The sequence below is a fragment of the Equus quagga genome, chromosome 4 (genome assembly GCF_021613505.1).
Source record: "Equus quagga isolate Etosha38 chromosome 4, UCLA_HA_Equagga_1.0, whole genome shotgun sequence".
Taxonomy (NCBI): Eukaryota; Metazoa; Chordata; class Mammalia; order Perissodactyla; family Equidae; genus Equus; species Equus quagga.
The window spans coordinates 100865400-100887512 of NC_060270.1; the positions used below are offsets into that span (position 1 = coordinate 100865400).

General features: G+C 36.3%; 1 protein-coding gene across 2 annotated transcripts in view; it reads right to left on the minus strand.

The window, feature by feature from the left end:
* LY75 (lymphocyte antigen 75) overlaps positions 1 to 22113 on the minus strand; it is a 129912-nt gene that overhangs the window by 35765 nt on the left and 72034 nt on the right. Inside the window, exons 27-35 of one of the 2 annotated variants that reach the window (XM_046658362.1) lie at positions 20651 to 20818; positions 19315 to 19431; positions 15688 to 15882; positions 13210 to 13436; positions 11760 to 11928; positions 7783 to 7932; positions 5042 to 5164; positions 3404 to 3571; positions 735 to 1600 (exon numbers count right to left, since the gene is read on the minus strand). In XM_046658362.1, coding sequence (XP_046514318.1) covers positions 1422 to 1600; positions 3404 to 3571; positions 5042 to 5164; positions 7783 to 7932; positions 11760 to 11928; positions 13210 to 13436; positions 15688 to 15882; positions 19315 to 19431; positions 20651 to 20818 — 1496 coding nt within the window. In that variant the 3' untranslated portion in view covers positions 735 to 1421. Of the gene's footprint in view, positions 1 to 734; positions 1601 to 3403; positions 3572 to 5041; positions 5165 to 7782; positions 7933 to 11759; positions 11929 to 13209; positions 13437 to 15687; positions 15883 to 19314; positions 19432 to 20650; positions 20819 to 22113 lie in introns of those variants that run through there. The other variant, XM_046658363.1, reaches the window with a different exon arrangement.

Sequence of the window (22113 nt, forward strand, 5' to 3'; positions counted from 1 at the left end):
TTAGACTACACTAAAACTGTCTTAGAAAATTATTTACAACTTCATCATAGTATAAACACTCAACTTTAAAATAAATCTCTGAATTTTATACAAAAATATTCTAAAGTACAAATATAAATTAAACACTGAATAAAACATTCACCATGTCCAGTGAAAGTTATTATTAAGAATATATTCTTAGGTGGTAAAATTTAAAGTGATAACCACAAAACAGTTTCATTAATCATTCATAATTTTATATGTTATAGTAGTAATCATAAGGTCTAGAGTTTCATTATAAAATTTTCATTTTTACTTAATCAAGATACACAATTTCCTACAGAGATCCCTCCTGTCTTTAGCTCATGTAAAAAGATAACAAAGTAATAAAAACTTCTTAGTCAAAAGTTGACATGCCATGTAAAATATATAAACGGTAAAATTTTCAAAAACTCATCTTTAGCTGATTCCTTTTCAAAAGGAAATAGTCATATGTTGTACACAAGACAAAAAACACACTGCTACAGGGTATCTACTCAATCTAAAAATAATGTTCCCAAACTTTAGAAAATGTTAAGTACCAAATCTTCTTTAAAAGCCATTGTTTTGGGGCCCTGTGGCATAGAGGTTATGTTCATGTGCTCTGCTTTGGCAGCCCAGGGTTTGTGGGTTTGAATCCTGGGTGTGGACCTACACACTGCTCATCAGGCCATGCTGTGGTGGCGTCCCACTTAGAGGAACTAGAACAACTTACTACTAGGATGTACAACTGTGTACTGGGACTTTAGGGAGGAAAACAAAACATGCCTTAAAAAAAAAAGCCTTTGTTTTATAAATAACTATGAACAGAACAAAACATTTGCATTTAAATAATTTTGGTATGAAATATCTTTGGAATAATATAAGAAGCATCTTGCCAAGAGGCATCATTTTGCTGTGTAAAAAATAAGCATGGCTCATTGTTTAATAATTTACCCCAAATGCTACAAATGACTGTTTTAAAACAATGCTGATATTATTCATAGCTTTTACCTTGAGGTAGTCATTTTGCATTTGGCTGGATGTTCTTAAAAATTAAAAGGTAGATGCGTGACCTAGTAATATGCTAATTTTAATTTTCTAAGAAGTTGTGTTAAAATGCCATTAAAATATACACATCCTAGTTACCAACCACATTCTTACAGAGACAATGCACGTTAAATTTGCTACCCTACGAACAACTGGACTTTTCTTCTAGCTTTGCTTCCTCTCCATTCTGTTAAGCGGAGTTATACACATGGCATTCCGAGGGGCATTCATTGTGGATACCAGAATAACAATAAGAACTGAACGTGTCCTTAAGGCTTCTACTTTGGAACAGAGTCAATAATGACACTGGGAAAATTTTAAATGGCTCACTTTTCCTAACACCTTAGTGCAAATCAGCAAACTTTCAGAAGAATTTAGTCTTGGAAAGAAGGAAGCATAATCTCATCTTCATTCACTCCTTGTTCATATCGAACTGAAGAGAAGCGAGCCCAGTGCAAACGGTTCTTCTGCAGGAGGAACCAGATCAGTCCACTGATGAGAGCTAAGATGCTCAGCACGGCAACTGTGATAGCCACTGCTCTGTAATCGGGGCCTGGAAGAGGGAGAGCATTGACATTGGGGAGAGAATATAGAAGGGATCACTATTGATTTTCTTCTTTAGGCTGTGTGTCATGTACATAAACCCTGTACAAATTAGATACAATAAGTTCCTGACTGTTCCATAGCATTAACACAGAATTCAAACTCACCATCCAACACGTAAGTGCTTTCTTTTCATATTTAACTGTTTTCCTTTTTGTTCAAATCCTCTTCATTGCTAGGGCAATTTTCTTTCAAAGAAATTACAGCACTATCATGATCCTCACTTTCCCTTCCCATCACCCTTTTGAGAATACAACTCTCAACATATTACCTTACTTTGATAGCAAATTGCTAAAAGCTGTAAATTTCTGTATTTGACTTATCAGGGCCAAATAAAGTATTATTTGCTTTAAAATGCTTTAGGCCTTTAGGATGACCTCATTTAGTTTCTAGTTATTCAATTTCAAATGCTGTCCCAGGCTCCTTCTCTGCCTGCTGTCCAGATGGCCCCGTCTCTATGCTGACCTCCGTTCTCTCTCGTGTGTCTGGCAGCATACTAGACATTCCCTATGGATATCTCATGACATGGATAGCTCAAAATGCCAAAACAGAACTCTTGGTTCATACCACCTTGACGCTGCTCCCACTCACCCCCAAAAATCTCCCAATTGCTTTCCATTCCACTCAGAATAGAAGCCGAACTCTTGACCCTTGCTTCCAGAGCCTAGGTGTCTGGCAGCTGCACACCTTCCGGGTCTTCCTGAGTGCTCATCAAGCTCGTGCGGCCTTAGGCTCTTTGATCCAACTGGTACCTCTGCCTGGGGTGCCTCTTCCCTAGTCTTTGCTTAACTGGCCTTTCAGATCTCAGCTTCATTGTGTCCGCTCTTAGATGTCTTCCCTGATAACCCAGTCTTGAGCAGCCACCCCCCTAGTCTCGATCACACAGAGTTTATAACTACTAGATATTTTCCTCGCTTTAAAAAATGGACCTGCTTGGTTACTTATTATCTGTCTTCCTCTACTAGATTGTAAGTTCTGTGAGAAAAGTATCTTATTTGTCTTGTTCACAGGTGCACCCCAGCACACAGAAAAGGGCATGACATATAGGAGACACTCTAAATATTTGCCGAATCAATGTGTGATTATATAGATACCAATCACCTAGAATTGGGGTTTTATCTTTAAAATTTGTACATGGAAATGGCCATGTTTATGCTTGATCTTTAAAAATGTTGCTGTGAAAAATTTAGGCTCTTTCTGTAGAAATGAAGTTATGTAAGATAAGATTTGTACAGTTATTTTATGTATCAATTCACAATGATAAACAAGTTCAAATTATGATTTCCTACAGATACCCACGACATTTTAAGTAATTAAATCCAGTTTTGCATTGTTGTGAGGTTAATCATGAGTTTTACAGGAATGAGGAGAAAGGAAACAAACTAACTGAGGAAGTAGACTTTGAGCTTTTACATATTCAAACTGTAGAATAAAATACACCTTAAGAACATTCTCAAGGAAACGAACTCCCTAATACTCTGGCAGCTTCCATTTTTCTTAGGAAAGAATTACACAAAGTTTAGACTCTTCAGTAATTTCCTCTAGGAGTCCTAGACATCTTGCGCATTTACTGTCTTTCGTAATCTATTTTTCTGAGGGAAAGAATCTCTATGACTTAATCAAGATTTTTTTGGTATACTTTAAGGATTAAATACTTTAGAACCAAGTACAAAACTCTGCATATAATTGAGTCATACATTTATTTCCTGACCTGTTCTGAAAAACATTCCTTAAAGACAGGTTACACACTTACCCAGAGGAGCTTTGCAGACAACTCTTCCGTAGCCATTCAAACATTCAACTTTTATCCAAGTTTCATTTGAAGCTAACAAAATGCTACATTTTCCAACACCACTCTTATTTTTATTTGCCCATTTGACAAATGTCACTTTTGATCCATCTAACCAATTCCAAGACTGATCTAAAGAAAGAAATTAAGTACAGCTATGTTTATTGCAACTGAATTACTAAGAGAAAAAGGCATGTAGCTCATACAACTCATTTACTTAGACTTGTGCTATGCCACTATTTAAAATGAAATGTATTAAAAGTGAAAAAAAACAAACATCAGTTGCACCTGTCACATTTATTTTCAGTTATTTTATTGAAATCATAAAGGTTTATAGCATTGTGTAATTCCTACTATACATTATTACTTATCAATTTCTGTATAGACTGCATCGTGTCCACCACCAGTAGTCTAATTTTTATCTGTCACCATATATATGTGCCCCTTTTCCCATTCTGCCCACCCCCCAATACCCTTCTCCTCTGGTAACCACGAATCTGTTCTCTTTATCCATGTGGCACTTGTCACATTGCAAATCCTCAATAGCCATATGTGGCTAGTGACTACTACATTGGTCAGTGCAGATATAGACTAATTTCATCTTTGCAGAAAGTTCCATTAGCGCTGATATAGAATGTGGCATTTGGATTCAAGTGCAGAATGCTTGCACATTTATTGTGTGAGGGATATATTTCTAAGGGCTGCTCTCCCCCTCCCTCCCGTCCTCCAATTAAAAAACTCATATCATTAAAGATGTACTGGTGGGGAGGAAGGATCCCGGAGGGTCTTCCCCACTATGACTCCATTTTTGTTTTACAGCTGATGCAGCACCACCTTGTGGTGACAGTGTGAACAGAATTTACAATTCAATTAGACGGCCAACTTTGAATCCATACACTTTTTGACAAGTACTTAATATTTTGGAATTCAAATTTATTTTAATTATTTAGAATTCAACTTTGCATAAATATGATAAAGACTTCCTGTCCTTCTCTCAAATTTGTACTAATTCATTCTTTATCAATTCCAAGTTCACTCAAACCTTATATCTATTATTCTGTATTGAAAAATTCTTCCACAAATCTTTTTGAATCAATTCCCTGCAATTTTACTTAGCTAGTTTGGAAAAAAAAAATCACTATAAAGACTTAATTATGCTCTATGGTAAAAATGTTTCAAGAGGGAAGGGACTGACAAGAAGAGAACTTTCTGAATAACAGAGTTATAAGCCTGAAAAACACAGGGTGATAGACACTAGAACTCTAAGGGAAGTAAGTGATGCTTCCTTGTGGGGACACAGGAAATACAGATACTATTGCAGCAGAAAAAAATATCCTGTTTATACAAGCATCTTAAGTCTCTAGAACAATCCCAGTTGATTTAACTTGATTTTTATTTCATTAGTGTTTCCATCGTTATTAATAAGTCACTCACTTATTCATTAGGAATTAGAAGCCTCCCAAAGAGCTAGCAGACCTAGCTTATTCATCAACAAGAAGCATCTGAATTGGCCATCACTCAACATTCTTTAGTAAGGCTGCCTTGGTATTTAGGACAAGTTAGAACTCTCTTCCCACAGTGTACACACAGGATGTCCCTTACCAGCAGAATGTTGAGCTAATCCAAGCCAAACTCTCATGGTAATATTATTATTTTCCCTCATCAGTCTGCTCACGAAGGTATTCTCGTCTTCATCTTCTATGGTAACAATATTTGCGGAATGATCTGTTGAAGGAAAACAAACCCCAAATGAATCAGCTTTATGCAAACTAGGGAAGTGTTTTATTTTCGAGCAGCCATTTGAAAAAAACCTATCATGATCAAGATCATTGAGAAATTCAAACTTGACACAGAAATGTTTTTGAAATCTGGTATTTATGTCACACATTAAAAAGTATAACATTGATAACTTCTAGATTGAAACTTCGTACATAGAAATTCTGTTTCTTCAAAATGTTTACCTAGTGATATCTTTGATCTTGGAACCGCCTATCCCATGAGACCTCTGTGAGTGAACAACTAGTCATAAGGAGCGGAGTATGTGAGGGTGGAAATACGGGCTCCCCGATAGATTTTAAGCACTCTCTCTTCAACAACTATTTCTGTATAATGCCTCAGCTTTAAATTTGCTACTGTTAAAATGAAAATAAAAGCAAATAGGCTTGCAATATGGGAGAGAATTAGCCTTCCTTTTAATATTATCTTATACGTAAGAGTACTTGGTCATGCCCATTGTAAGTTCCTAAATATGGCATGGAATTGAATAAATGAGTATTCAATTGTGTATTCACATGTGGGTCGTCCCAAACCCACAGAGAAAACAGTGTTATTACCAGCATCAGGCAAGGGATAGAAATAAAATAATAACTAGACTGGGAAATCTATCCTCAATGGAATCGAATAGTCTCCAACGGCAACAAGCTTCTCCAGACTTGAACTAAACGCATTTCTTCCTCAGAGGAGGGTATTTACAGAACGGCGAAGGAAAGCCTTACTCCTTCATTGATCACCACAGGGTGCAGGTAGTTAATGTGTTACCTTGTTTAATGTTCCATAACTCTGGGGAGGAAGGGATTAGCACTATTTTACAGATGAGGAAACTGAGGCTCAAGGAGGTTCAGTAAATTGTTCAGGTTTACACAGCTAGCCAGGTAGAGAATTAGCAAGTCAACCTCAGTCTTTCTAGTAATAAGAATAGTTTTGAATGCTCACTATCTGCAGGGCACTGTGCTATATTTGCATGCATTATCTCATTTCATTCATTCCTACAACAACCCAACCTTTACTCAACCTTTGAAGTAAGGACTCCTTTCATTCTCACTGTTCTGATGAGAAAAGAGAAACAATTGTGTAACTTCTACAATATCACTCCGCTTGTAAGTGTAGCAGCTGGGATTTGAACCCAGACCTGTCTGCCTCCAAGGCTTAAGTGCTTAACCCCAACACTATCATGACAGGAAACCCTTCTATTTTCTCCTTTAGGAGCAAAAGGCTTCTGACTTTCAGAGCATATCTATGTATAGCTCGCAGTAGTTCCCATCATGAGTATATGTATATACATGTATAACACACAACAGCTCCCACACAAAAGCTCCCACCATGTAAGCAAGCAGTAACAAGGAGATTTTTAAATCAGTCTAGTGTCTCCACACAGTTAGCAAAATAAATGAGATAAGTGCCATCTGCCTGGCTAAACTGCTACCCAAGGACGCAGGTCTTTGAAAGACTCTAGGTGGTCTTCCTAGAAGTCATTTCACAGTTTGACTAAAGGCTAAATTTATCATGGGAGAGAGTCAATCATTGCTGCTCTTTCTAAAATATATAAATCTGAAGACGAAAAGTTCTGTTCCTTATGGTGATCAGCGGCTGTGGGCCATTGCTATCGTAGAATGAATGAACAACCCATGCTTCTCTGATTTTGTTACCCTGGTCAGGCTAAGCATACATATTAATAACTAAGTAATGGAAAATAAACGATTTTGTATTTACTACTTAATCAACTTTACAAAAATTTACCTTTTAATCTCTTCATCTAAGCATATCTACCTATGTTTAAAACTGTTTCATTTGTCATTATTTTCACATAACAGTTCACTTAGCAATTTTTTCTTTTCTTTTTTCTTGTTTTTTGCTGAGGAAGATTTGCCCTGAGCTAACATCTGTTGCCAATCTTCCTCTTTTTGTTTGAGGAAGATTCACCCTGAGCTAACATCTGTGCCCATCTTACTCTATTTTGTATGTGGGTCACCACCACAGCAGGCCACCAACGAGTAGTGTAGGTCCATGCCTGGGAACTGAACACAGGCTGCTGAAGTGGAGTGTGCTGAACTTAACCAGAAGGCCATGGGGCCAGCCCCCAGCAATTTTTTATCATATGTCTTCCAACATACCTTTATTTTCCATTTACTTATTCTTACATTGAACATTTTTTGTTTTTGAGGAAGACTGGCCCTGAGCTAACATCCGTGCCCACCTTCCTCTACTTATATGTGGGATGCCTGCCACAGCATGGCTTGACAAGTGGTGGGTAGGTCCACACCCAGGATCTGAACCAGCAAACCCCAAGCCACCAAAGCGGAATGTGCAAACTTAACTGCTGTACCACTGGGCTGGCCCCTTACATTGAACATTTTTAATGGCTATTCCAATATTCCATTGAGCTCATATATCATAAAATCTTAGCCATTTCCCCACCACTGGGCAATTAGGTTACAGTGTTATTATAAATAGTGAGTGCTCAAAAATATTTTCAAAGATATAACCATTATTTCAAATTACTTCCTTAAGAAAAATTCCAATGATTAAATTATTGAGTCAAAGAAAATCAACAAATTTTAACTCACCAAGTTTTGAACAAAACTGTCTGGCTTCTGAGAAACTGTGCAATGCCTGGTCAGATGCATAACAGTGGTCCCTGTACTGGATCCACTGTGACGCATTCCCTTTTACTGCTGGACATCTTGATGAGGATGTATGAGAGGACGCCTCTTTAGCTATAAAAATGTTAGACACAATTGTAAAAATGCACAGAAAAAATGACTGGCTTTAAAACTTCATTAAATGTTCCTATTTGAAACTGGTTCCTGTAGGTAAGAACATTCAACTCAATACACACACCAGAGAAAGACACAGCCCAATCCTAAGAGTATACATTCTAATGAGCTTTTTGGAATACCATTTTTAAAACCTAAGAGGATAGAGGAAAGTACTTAGCCCTCTAAGATGGATTTAGACTAAAGTAAAAACAATTGGAAAGACAGAATAGGAAAAGAAACAAAGACAGGCTGGGCAGGCCTGTAACTACTTTGAAATAATAATTGAAATTCTTTCTTTCTCTAGAGTCCTTTTTCATTTTGATTATATAAACCTAGTTTTACCTTGCCACATAAAGAACGTTTAAAAACCACACCCACAAGTGAAAATTTGGTAATTGGTTTACAAAGGGCAGTATATCAGCACAGCAGAATCTGTCTCGAACAAAAAAAGACTGGGTGTGGCTTCTCAGCTCTTAAAAATTCCCCTGGAATTTAACTGTTCCATTTAAACTGTTTGATTTTTAATTGTGCTGTGTAACACAAGAAGCCTGTATCCCTTAACACCTATCAATTCTAAAAGAAGAGGGCATAACAACCGGAAAGTAAATTATCCACATCCCATTGATGAGGTACGGATTATCTGAATCAAAGCTCTGACCCGGTATGGTCCGTAACCTCATCCCAAACTATTGCTTTGTACACGTCATGTATGTTCTGCACGTCCTTCAGTAATAGAAGGCTTCTCCGGCTTTTTTCTCCATGTCTCAGTTTAGTAGATTTCTTCTTACTTGTTGTCCCTGTGATTCCAGAAGAATGGCTGCTGCTGTTTCCTTCTTCACCCAGGGACTTTGTGATGGCTCTTAATTCCTTCTCTGCTTCTCTATCTTCTTTGTCTCCAGTTGGGCTTGATCTTTTTTGAACTTTAGTTGTCTGATTGGCTTTTGCCCCCATTCTTCCCACTAATGCTAATAGTTTGAGCTCTAAGCGTTCCTTCAGTTTGACAGGTGACAACTCCTAGGTAGGTTTCCCCCTTGCTGATGATCAAAACTCATTTTCCAAATTCATCTGTAAAGTCTGTAAGACTTGTGACAACTATTCATTAATACTGCTGGTGGAGGGAGACATTACTAGTAAGTTCTTGCTTTTACTACCTTGTGAAAATGGCTGCTTTGCCAAAAATATACTGCTGACTACTCCAGCATTGCACAAGGCAATGAAGCGTGTTACTTCATTGGATGCAAAATATGTTGAACATTGGCTACCAGTGCATGGCTAGGACTGCTGGACTTTTCTGAATGGCTGGGATTTTTTTTTAAATTCATCTTCTATTTGGGATATATGGAAATGCCTTATCTTCAAAGTCTATTTGTTTCTAATTCAGTCCGCAACTGGGCTGTCTTATGCTTGCATACACTTTCTTTCTTTACTGTTCTTCATGGAGTTTTGCTTCCAACTCTTGCATTTTTTCTGCAAGGGCCAAGTTTGTTATATTCCTGTTCAAGAAGGTTCAATTTTTTTTTATTGTGGTAAAATACACATAACATAAAATTTACCATCATAACTATTTTTAAGTTTACACTTCCGTGGCATTAAGTACATTCACATTATTCTGCAACCGTCACCACCATCCATCTCCAGAACTTTTTCGTCTTACAAAACTGAAACTCTGTACTCATTAAATAGTAACTTCCCACTGCTCTCTCCCCCAGCCAGCAACCACCAGGATACTTTCTGTCTCTATGAATTTGAGTACTCTAGGTACCTCATATAAGTGGAATCATACAGTATTTGTCCTTTTTGACTGACATTTCACTTAACATGATGTCTTCAAGGTTCATCCATTTATATTACATGTCAGAATTTCCTTCCTCTTTTAAGGCTGAATAATATTCCATAGCATATACCCCATTTTGCTTATCCATTCATCTGTCAATAGACACTTTGATTGCTTCCACCTTTTGATTATTGTGAAGAATGCTGCTATGAACATGGTTGTACAAATATCTATTCGAGTTCCTGCTTTCACTTCTTTTGGGTTTACATCCAGAAGTGGAATTGCTGGATCATATGATAATTCCATGTTAGGCATTTTGAGGAATCACCATACCGTTTTTCACAGTGGCTACATACCACTTTATATTCCCACAAGCAATACATAGGGTTCCAATTTCTCCCCATGCTCACCAATATTTGTTATTTTCTTTTTTTGAAGATCCAGCTTTTGAAGTTTGTTCTTATCTTAGTTTCCCAGGGCTTCCATAATAAATTACCACAAACTTGGTGGCTTAAAACAACAGACGTTTATTTGCTCACAGTTCTGGAGGCCAGAAGTCTGAAAACACGGCAGCAGAGTTGGTTCTTTCTGAAGGCTCTGAGAAGAATCTGTTTCGTGCCTGTCTCTCACCTTCTGGTGATGCTGGCAATCCTTGGCTTGTAGCTGCATCACTGGAATCTCTGCCTCTCTGGTCAAATGTTTCCTCTGTTTGACCCTGTCTCTCTTCTTGTAAGGACACCAGTCATTGGATTTAAGGCCCATACTTGTATCACCTCCTCTTAACTAATTACACCTACAAAGGTCACATCCTGAGCTTCTAAGTGGACATGAATTTTGGGGGACACTATTCAACCCAATGCAGCGCTGAATTTGTGTCTGATCATGTTGTCATTCTCCTCCATCCCGTAAAGTCTGTTTCTCTAACACAGCCGTCCTCTCCATTTCTGCATGCTTTGTCATATTTCTCATGTATTCCAATTGATTTTCCAGAAGATTACATTTATTTTCTGTATCTAACAACTGAGATGTCAGTTCTTGATTGTACCTTTATTTCTCATTCTTTATATCATTCTCCCTTTCTTGTATTCACTCATTTCTCTAGATAAGGTTTTCACATTTTCTTCTGCCTGAGTCTGTTCGATTCTAAATGTTGAATCTTCTCTTGAGGATTCTTTTTTTTTTTCCTGCTTTTCCTCCCCAAATCCCCCCAGTACATAATTGTATATTTTAGTTGTGGGTCCTTCTCGTTGTGGCAGGAGGGACGCCACCTCAGCGTGGCCTGAGAAGTAGTGCCATGTCTGCGCCTAGGATCCGAACCAGCAAAACCCTGGGCTGCTGAAGTGGAGCCCGTGAACTTAACCACTTGGCCACGGGGCCGGCCCCTTGAGGATTCTTCAGAGCAGAAAACATGGCAAGCACTGAGAACCAGAGCTTCAGTGACCAAGGCCGCTACCATCTCCTGGCCTGCCCAAGCAGCCTCTGCAGCTCCTGGGAGCCCAGCTTCTTGTGCTCTTCCCCAGGGTTCACGCTCCGCCCACCGAGGATGAGCGCAAGTCCAGCCTCTGATGGAAGGGGCTCTTTCTTTAAATTTTAAGGATCATGTAAGTTTGGAAAATGCTTAGTTACACCAAGTTACATAGACTTGTTCACTATAGACACTCTCAGAGCCATCAATATGGTAAATCACCTGAGGTATTTCCAATATTTATGCTGTGGAATCCTTTTTTAAAAGGAGCATCTCAGCTTTTGAAAAACATTGCTAAGTGAAATTAAAATTCAAAAATCTAGAGTAAACTTACCCCGTGATAGAACAACTGAAAGTGTTTGGGAACAAGTTCTCTGAATGGGTATATCAAATTTGTTTATCTTCACAATGTATAAAATTATTTTTACAGGACTTTTGAGTAAACCTTATTTAAAAATCTATTAAAATTCCTTTGCATATTTATCATGTACATAAAACAAGTGTCATATTTTAGTAAATAGATAGTTATTCAAAATCAAGCCTTACATTTCTTAGGTTTATAACAAATAGCACCATCTGTAACAGAGTTGCATTTTTCATGTTTCCAAATTCCATTTGGATCCAAGATAACACAATTTCCAGCAGATTTTTTCTCTTTCCATGGGATGTAGTCAAATGCACTGCCATCAGACCATTCAAAACTTGATTCACTTCCCTGTTTTAACAATAATAGAGATAACCTGAATCCAGATGTGTGACTTCAAAAAGAACATTAAGAACATGCATACTTTATGAAATATTGGAATGGAGTGTTAATTACTTGCTTACAAGTGTTGTGGGTCCGGACCTACTTGTAAAATCAGGGATTTACTTTTGATGCCTTGATTTGAGACATCGCTCTGGCACGATGTAAGTAGGACTTTAAATTTAGAGACAGAGTTACTGTACCTTGTCTCTAGATTTATTTTTTTTAAAGGATGAGTTTATATAACACTTGAAATTAAATGATGTGCAAATGGCTTCCATTTGTCACAATTACAGATTTATGATCCCAACCTTCATATTATTCTGAATATTGTTTTTTATATTTTATAGTTTTGTGGTTTGTGTCTCTGGCTACATTTTTTCACATTACAGAAGCCATCAAGCAGCAAAGAGCTGGAAGAGGAAAATATTTATTAAGAAGGTCATATGGGAAGATTATTTTTGATTTTTCCTTGATTTTATAATCCTAATTTTCCATCCTTTCTTTTATCTTCCCCACTTTGTTCTAAAGATTATTAAAATTAGGCCTTCAATTCTAATCTCAATAGATGTCTATTTTCTGTATATTAAACACTATTACAGGTAGATGAATATACTAATTAATAGGACTCAAAGAGTGGCACAAAAGACAAGTTTACCAGCAAAAGATTATTCTCAAATAGTGCTAATTTCTAGGGGGAACGTGGGAAGAAAATATACATTTTTTCAGTCCTAACATTAAGAATTTTACTTGGCATTTTACATAAATTTTTGTTAATTTTGACTATCATCCTATATTAAGGAAAATATTATCATCCCCATTTTACAGATGAGGAAATGAGACTGCAAAGGTTAGATAACTTGCTCACGATCACCCAATATGTGAATGGAAGGCCCAGCAGTAGTACTAGAACTCAGGTTTTTCTGATTCTGTGCTATTTCCTTTTCACCAGCTTTCCAGTTGGTCTGCCTCAAATAGGTTATAGAGGTGTTGTTGAGATATTTATCTGCTGGGCCCTTGGGATGGCCTGGCAGTGTCTAGAGTAGCTGCAGTACCATCCATTGGCCCAAGTGCACTCTACAAATATAATTTTCTATTTGTTCTATGCTGTGAAAAGATAAGAAAGCACTATGCTACGCAAATTGAGTCCCGGGATTAATCTGATATTAGACTTTGAATTAATATTTTATGCTCAAATTTCCAATCCTCTAACATATTTGGAAAGTTTCTGGAAAACAAAACAAGACTTACATCATGACTTGAGAGGCCAACCCATAGTGGAAATCCATCACGCTTTACGATATCTTCCAGAAAGAGCTGGCCATTTTGGTCATGAACACTTGCCAAATGACCTCCACTCTGAGAACAGGTGTTTAATGCTTCATACCATGTCATCTTTTTTTGAATAACATTGTAAATACCATCTTCATATGGGATAAACTGTGGCAGAGTAGTATTATATTCTTCCTTGTATTCAACTATAATATTTAAATTAAAAGTGTTAGTTATTAAATTTAAATTATTTAGAATACATATTTTGGGTAAGACTGGAATGCAATCATTTTAAAAGTTAAATAAACTGGGTTTCTTATTAATAAGGGAGGTCAAATGCATACTTTATTTTTCTTATTGCCATGGCACATATAATAGGCTCTTAAACATTACAGTTGTCTGGCTGATTAAAAAAAGGCACAAACATTGTCTTTCATTTAAGGAGCTCACATAGTAGTTGGGGACAGAAAACAACACCTGAAATGAGGTCAAAACAATGAACCACTAGAATACATGTGAGTAACTAGAGAAGGAGAGATTCATCTGTTAAGGGAGTCAGAAAGCCTGTTGATAAACTAGGTCTCCAGAGATTAGGTAGGTGAATTTAGGACTAAAAAGAAATAAGGTAAGCAGAAAGTAAGCTAAAAACAAAAGCAAACAACAAAACCACAACGATGAGGGTATTTCAAAGGGACACAGCAGCCCAGTGAAAGAGCTCCCAATGGCCAAAGCTGCAACAATGTGAGCAAAATGTTAAATAATGCAGTATCTTAGATTACAACCCAAAGTATAGAACAAATAACCATGAGCTCATACTGATATAAATAAACGGCTGAATAAATTTAAGAATGAGGGAGAATAGACAAATCTCCTGGGCAGTAGAATTCCAAATATGTACATAGATACTCTCTGCTCGGGGAGGTTGAGAGTAACTCTCCTCTCCGTAAGTGCAGACTGAGGATAGTGACTTCCCTTCAAAGAGTACAGTACAGAAAGGGGGAAAAAAGAGTGACTTTGCGGTGGAGAAAGATGAGAAACAATACCAAGTCAAAATCCACCGTGATAAGTCATGTTGACAGCATATACCCTTCATATCATGTGACGAGAATGACACTTTACGTCTGTGGTTTTCCCCTACACCTCAAACCCCAGTTTAATGAGAAAAACATTAGCGAACCCAAATTGAGGGACATACTACAAAATACATGACCAGTGCTCCTCAAAACTGTTTAGGTCATCAAAAGCAAGAAAAGTCTGAGAAACTATCACAGCCAAGAGGAACCTAAGGTGACATGATGACTAAATGTAATGTGGTACCCGGATGGAATCCTGAATGGAAAAAGAATATTAAGTAAAAACTAAGGAAATCTGAATCATGTACGGACTTTAGTTAATAATAATCTATCAATATTGGTTTATTAGTTGTGACAAATGTACTACCTTAATGTAAAATGTCAACAATAGGGGAAACTGGTTACGGTGTATATGAGAACTCTCTGTCCTATCTTTACAATTTTTCTGTAAATCTAAAACTATTCTAAAATGAAAAGTTTATTAAAAATGTAAAAAAAAAAAAGAAAGAAGGTAGCAGACTTCTTGGCAGGAAAAAAACATAAAAAAAGGTGCAGATGAGGATGGGCATATACTGTAGATGGGACAATTAAGAGATCAGTCTGACGGAAAAAGATCTTTACTGAGCTAAGAATAGGAAAAAATGGGGGCTGGGAGAAAGCCTAGAATTTTAGAATAGACCCTGGTTTCTAAAGAGTCTCAAAGCTTACATGGACTCAAAGGAATTGATAATAGGGACTCCCTGGAGATTGCTGACGGAAACGCTGCTGCAGGAAGTTACTCTGCAGCACAGTGAAGGCAGGAGATCAGCCTGGATGTGACTGTGACAGGCTCTGGGCTAGCAGAGGGCTTAGAGCAGAGGGGCTGTAATAACAATTTTTAAGCTGTGCAAAATTTAAAACTGACATATGTTTAAAATTAGATTTATTTAAGGAATTAGGCAAAGTTGAGAGACATTCATTTTTAGCCTAGAATGTCAAAACTCTACCCAAAAACATTTTCTTATTTATAAGAATCTTAGCCATCCTTTAAGGCTTGACCAAGTTTTATCTCCTCTCAATGCATTCTTTGTTTTCATTATTCCTGTTTTCATTGATCTCTTGACTTCCTCCAAATTTAAGCCTGTACCAAATAACATAAGACTAACCTACATAAAGCAATGATAAAGAATTTAATGCTGGCTCCTCAAATGCATTTTACTCCTTGGGATCAAGGCCATGACACCAGAGACCATATCTTGTCCTTCCTCCCTAACCTTTGCAGCACATCTCATAGGACTGAATGCAGAGGGGGCACTCAAAAGACAACTGCATGATTCCCACTAGTGAAGCTAACGGCTTTATAGTCTCTTTCCCCAGAGTGGAAACTCTACATTAGCATACTTACCCATTTCAATTTTACAAGCAAGAATGCTGTGCTGTTGAAAATAAAGTATTTCTTCAATAACTTTAAAAGTCTGAATATCCCAGAAGCCATCAGTATTCAAGCCAGCAAAAAACTTGCCATTTTTTATATCTGGTCTTCCCTCTCTCCAGTGTGTATATGACAGCTTGGTCTTATCAGACCACATGAGAGAACCATCTAGAGAAGAAACATATTTTTCTATGCTTAGAGATTAAATCAAAACTTGAATTACAGTTATGAGGTTACTATTTCAAACTCAACTAATTTTCTTCTAAAAGGTTGTATGATTATGTGTATCCCTCTAAAATATTTATTGATTATAACATTAAATCATGCTTACTTTTAATTTGGAAAGTACAAATTATAAAAATGAAAACTGAAATTTACTTATAATTCCACCATCCTGCTATAACTTTATATTTTGTTATTTTTTCATCAAATATTCATTTCTCCTATATATATGTTTAATTGAAATGGAAATGAACATAACTATTCTATAAAAAATAATTAATATATAAAACTAGTGATAGAAATCTCTTCTCTAGACCTAAGCCATGCACAGTTGTGCATATTTATGTCAACTGACTTTTAAAAAGGGTGCCAAGACAATTCAATGGGGAAAGAATAGTTCCTGTGATAACAGGATACATACAAAAAACATGAAGTTGGACTCTTTCCTTTCATCATACACAAAATTAAATCAAAACAGATCACAGACCTAACTGTAAGAGCTAAAACTACAAAACTCTTAGAAGACAACATAAGAGTATGTCTTTATGACCCTGGGGTAGGCAAAGCCCTCTTAGATACGCACAGGTGATAAAGGAAAAAATAGATAAATTGGACTTTATCAAAACTGAAAGTTTTCTGCTACAAATTATACTATCAAGAAAGTGATGGGAGAAAATATTTGCAAATCACTTATTTCACAAGGGACTTATATCCAGAATATACAAAGAATGCTTACAACTCAATAATAAAAAAGACAATTAAAAAACAAGCCAAGGATCTGAATAGAGATGTCCCCAAAGATGATATACAAATAGCCAATAAGCACACGAAATGTATTAATCATCAGGAAATGAAATAAAAACCTCCATGAGATACCACTTCATACCCACTCAGATGGCTATAATCAAAAAGATAAAAATAAGTGATGGCGTAGATACGGAGGAATTGGAAACCTCAATGGAAAATGGTACGGCAGCTTTGGAAAACAGTCTGGCAGTTCTGCAAAGGGCTAAAGAAAAGAACCAGCAATTCTACTCCTGGGTATATATGCAAGAGACATGAAAACATATATCCACATAAAAACTTGCACATGAATGTTCATAGCAGCATTATTCATAAAACCAAAAAAGTGAAAACAACTTAAATGTCCATGAACAGATGAATGGATAAATAAATTATGTTATATCCATATAATGGAATATTATTCAGCCATAAAGAGGAATGATATACTGATACATGCTACAGAGCTACATGCATAAACCTTGAAACCCTTATGCTAAGTGGAATAAGCCAGTCACAAAAAACTCACAAATTGTATGATCTCATTTATATGAAATGTCTAGAACAGGCAATTTATAGAGAAAGAAGATAGATGGGTAGTTGCTGAGGGTTGGGAGAGGGAAGAGAATGAGGAGATACTGCTAATGAGCATGGTATTTCTTTCGGGAGTAGTAATAGTTTCACAACTGTGTGACTATATTAAAAGCCATTAAATTGTACACCTTAAATGGCTGAATTGTATGGTATATGAATATATCTTATTAAAATTTTTGGGAAAACAAATTAAAAAAAGCCAGGCCAATTAAAATTATGAATTAGTATGAAGAATGATATCATTATCACCCACACATATCCCTTGTAGTCCTGGTTATGTCTACCTTTCACTGATTACTATCTCCCAGGGCATTATGCCTACACATCTGCCTGCAGCACCGACACACTAGAAATACTGGACACACGATTTGGTTTTGGCTTGCTCCTTTATGTCACCTCATGTCTCCCAGTCCCTCTTTCCCTCTCCCCAAACGTTAAAGTTACAATTTTCTGGCCAATACAACGGGCGATCTGAGAAATGGGTATATTTCTAAAGTTGCTATACGAAAGGGTCACTTTTTCACCTGGGTTGAAGTGTCTTTTAGTTAACATATGGCTTCACTTAGTAATTTCAATTCATGGTCCTACTTTTGAAAAGTCAGAACTTTTAAAAAAGCAAAATCCTTTATATAGGTAGTATATACAATTAAACATTATTTAAGTTACTGAAGTAATTAAAAAAAAAGCCTATGGATGTAAATTAAGCCAGTGAGAATTAAATTTAAACCAAATCTCGTATTTGCTTGAAACATCTTTCTATATGTCGCTCCTATGTCTACATATTTTAATAGAAATTTTACTACTCATACATTTTATGAAAGAAGTTAAGATGATTAAAAGGAAGTCTACGGACCTGAAAATGCTTTTCAGAATACAGAATACGTTTTCAATGATTTCTGATAATACAACTAACAAAGTACATCAGAGGGTACAACTGAAACCTCTATCTATATCCTGGATGTGATCTCCACTGCTCCATATGGGACCACTGTTTCCTCAAGTCATTTTCAGGTAAAGTCTGGGAACTTTCTACCTCGTTTCTCTCCATTTTTTTTTTCCCATTCCTAAATTTAAGGGTATTCAAGAGTCATTGGAGAAAAGACTTGGGCAACTAAGTCCTACTACAATGAACTCATCTTCAATTGGCAACCCAAGTCTTATCTATTACTTGATAGCTTAATTTTCATTAACCTATTTGCAAGCCATAAACATTTAAGAAAAACCTTAGCAACTCTAAAAAAGAGACAGGTTAGATAGCAAAGAGAAGGCTATTTTTAAAATGGTCAGATTGAGTAATTTAGCTTCTTTTCCTCCCCTACCTCTGGCTATCATTGTCTTGTGCCCCTTATAAGCCCTTTTTTGGGTAAATGCATGCTTTTGATCCTTTATGCCCGCAGAGCGATTGTCTTTTACCTAATTCCAAAACTTCTGTGATTTTCAGGACATCGCTAATTGAGTATTTTTCTAAATTGGTCTTGTTTCTTCTATTATTAGAGTGTGTGTTTTAAAAATTTCCATAGAAATTATATCTTGGACTTGTGGTATTTAGTCTCAAGTTCAAATATTCTATCCTACTGTCAGATTATGTGTCTCATTTTTCTAACGTATACCTCAAGCCAATGCTATAAACCCAAGGGTGCAACATTAGTATAAATGTAATTCTGTTCTCTCTCATCCCACAGACACAGTGAGATATAAAGTATTGGAGATTTATATGGGAGTTTGGTCATTTTTAGTTAGTTTTGAATTGCTAGGAGGGAGAGTGGAGAAAGGAAATTATTTCCTACCATTTAACTATAAGCTTGGTGGTAAACGCATTTTAATGGCAGAGCAGAGACTCAAAACTGTCTAGGGCTTTATATAAGTTATACTAAGTACATAATCATAATTTTGTCTATGGATAAACATATACTTTGAAGAACTATACTTTTGTAGCTTCATAAACAAGTGGTTTATAATGAAGTTTGAATATAAACAGAGAAAATCAGCAGATTTACAACTTACTTTCATAAGTTACACCTAACACGACCCATGAAGCCATATCCTTGAAGTGCAGAAGCTGCTCAAGAACGAAGTCATTCTCTTTTTCATCTCGAATACTCAGAATATGTGATTTTGGATCTGTTAAATAAAAAATAGTCAATAATTTTTATAATTACTTATATAGAACACTTTATTTTGTTTGATGGATTTAGAAAATTTTATTTCCCAGTTTAATATACTCCAAAACTTAAACAATAGTGAAAAATAAGAAAGACATAATTTAAAACTACCTTGTACTAAAATGAATAGGTTAAGAAGTTTTCAAACATTTTGATGCCAAATTTGGTCTTAAAGAATAGTGGAAAACTAGTAGCTGAGTAGAGAATTTAAAACATTGGTTCACTTCACTTTTCCGCATTTAAAACTTATTTTGAGCTGATACAAATCCACTTATATTAATGATACACTGTCAAAGACTACAATGAATAAAACCTCTTGGATAGGCTATAAGATAGATCTTCCTTTTTCTTAGAGGTCACTCTTACTTTAGGGTTAAAAAAGTTTACTAATTCTCAAAGTGTGTTCCTCAGGAAATTAACAGGAGTCCTCAGAAAAGGGCTACCTGGATAAAAACTTTGCAAACACTGGTTAAACAAAGTTAAACTAGTTTATTGATGCCAATATTTCTTAAAGTATATGCTAATGTACATTTGATAGTGTCTAACAGGAGGCAAAGGTGTGCAGTGTTTGTCAACTTCGTTCTTTTCTAAGGATCCTTTTTTGCAGAACATCTCAAGACTAGAGTTCTCCAGATCACACTTTGGGGAATAACGGTTGGATATTTTCCATAGGAATTTCCACCAAGTTCATAGGTCCATTGTTTAGAACACACAAATTCTCAGTGGATCTCATAGGAAATATCTGAAGAGTCTTGAGAGCTGAAAGTGTGAAATATTTATTTCTTCTAAGCAGAGCTGCTTCTTTGTGGCTTATCTAAGCTTTTGACCACTCAAACTAACCTATCTTCACTTTTCCCACAGCCTAGCTTGATTTAACATTACAGGTCTCTGCTCTCTAGGGTCATTTCTTTTCCTTTTTAAGTAGAACCTATCTTGTTTATACAAGTGAAGACAGACTAGCTCTCTAATAGATGAGTGAAGAAAGAGGTAACTCCTGTACTTTCCATTTTAATGAAATGCAAATTTTAATCCTTTGTCCTTGGTAATGGAGAAACTAGGAGATGACTCCTTTGAGATCTAATTACTAGTGCTAATTAGGAATATTTATAACACACTCAGGTGAGATTTGTTTTTTAATAAGTATAATGCAACATATAATGGCCATATAATATACTTACTCAGTTTCTGGCATTTAGAATGAGATTCGTCTTGTGTTCTTGCTGTGTATCTATCCTTTGTTATCATGAAATTGTAGCAACAGTTCTGAAATGGTATCCAAGGAGTGTTTAGAACAGGAGATGGACATTGAACGTTGCTAACTGGTTTGACCTCTTTTTCAGTCTCATCTAGGAAAAGAATTAATGGTAAGAATTCTAATTTCAGATATAAACATTAAATTCTGTTCATGGTAATTAGACTTGATTTGTACAAAATTTTCAGGAAGCCAAGAAATAATAGCCTGTTGATGCTTGCTCTGTTTATACTCAAATGTGACCTCTTAACTTGCTTTCTGTAGGAAGGAAATTAGCTAACACAATTTTCTTCCCCTGCTGTGGAGTGAGTGGAAGAATGTAAAAAACAAGGTGCTATTAGGTTAAATGCAGTTTCTGTCTCCCTGTATCACCAAACTTCAAATACAAGGGGCCGCCTCTATACAACATAATAATAATAGGCACTTAACTGTAACTTTGAGAAGTCATTTTCAAGTTTCTGGTTACTGATATCTTCTCTAATTTTAAAGGAACATTGTAGTGAAATACTTGATGTTCTAAATAAGTTATTGCTTTAATCAAAGCAAACAGAAATAGTTTAAAATCTGATATCTAGAAAATCTAAATACGGCTTTTTTTAAAGTTTTATGAAAAGGCCATACATTCAAGACAATGCAAATATAGATACGCTCTACTCAAAGCCAGTCAAACTGATTTAACATGTAGTAGACTCATTCAGCACCTCTCTCAGCTCACAGCAACTCCCTTTTTCTGTGAAGTGGTGTCTTGTTTCTACCACAAACCCACAAACGTGGGCCCCTGGCAGTTGTAAAACCACTTTCCTCTAACTGGGTTAGAGATTGCATACCCGACTCAAGCTAAGTCCATCAGATTCTCTGTAAGAATTTGAAAGATGGAATTCAGAGGCAGTCAATTCAGCTCCAGTTATGTCATAACTGGAACCTGCAGAGCCGCCATGTTTCACCGCAAGCAGAGAGAAGCACAATGTATGTAAAGAGAAGAGTGCAGATCCACAGGGAGAAAGAGAGCGCAGGTGGAAAACAGTATCTCTGCGTTCCTGATCCCCCTTCCTCAGGAGGCTCAGCTCCATCCCCATTTTTGAGGATCTAACTTCCCCTTTTGCTGGCTTGAGCTGGTTACTGTCACATACAACCAAATGAATCTTAACAGTGACTCATGAAAGAAATGTTAGTTGTCAATGATAAGAATTATAAAAGAATTCCCACAAATATAAGTTTTCTATCAGAATATAAACATAAAATATATGCAAAATGAGGCTAACAGGGACTTAAAACTAAAAGGTCAGTTACCATTGTCAGCTGACAAAAAGTAAAGATAAAACATGTCTAAAATAAATTAATGGCAAAATATTTAACATATAATAATTCTACTTGAATACAAATTTCACA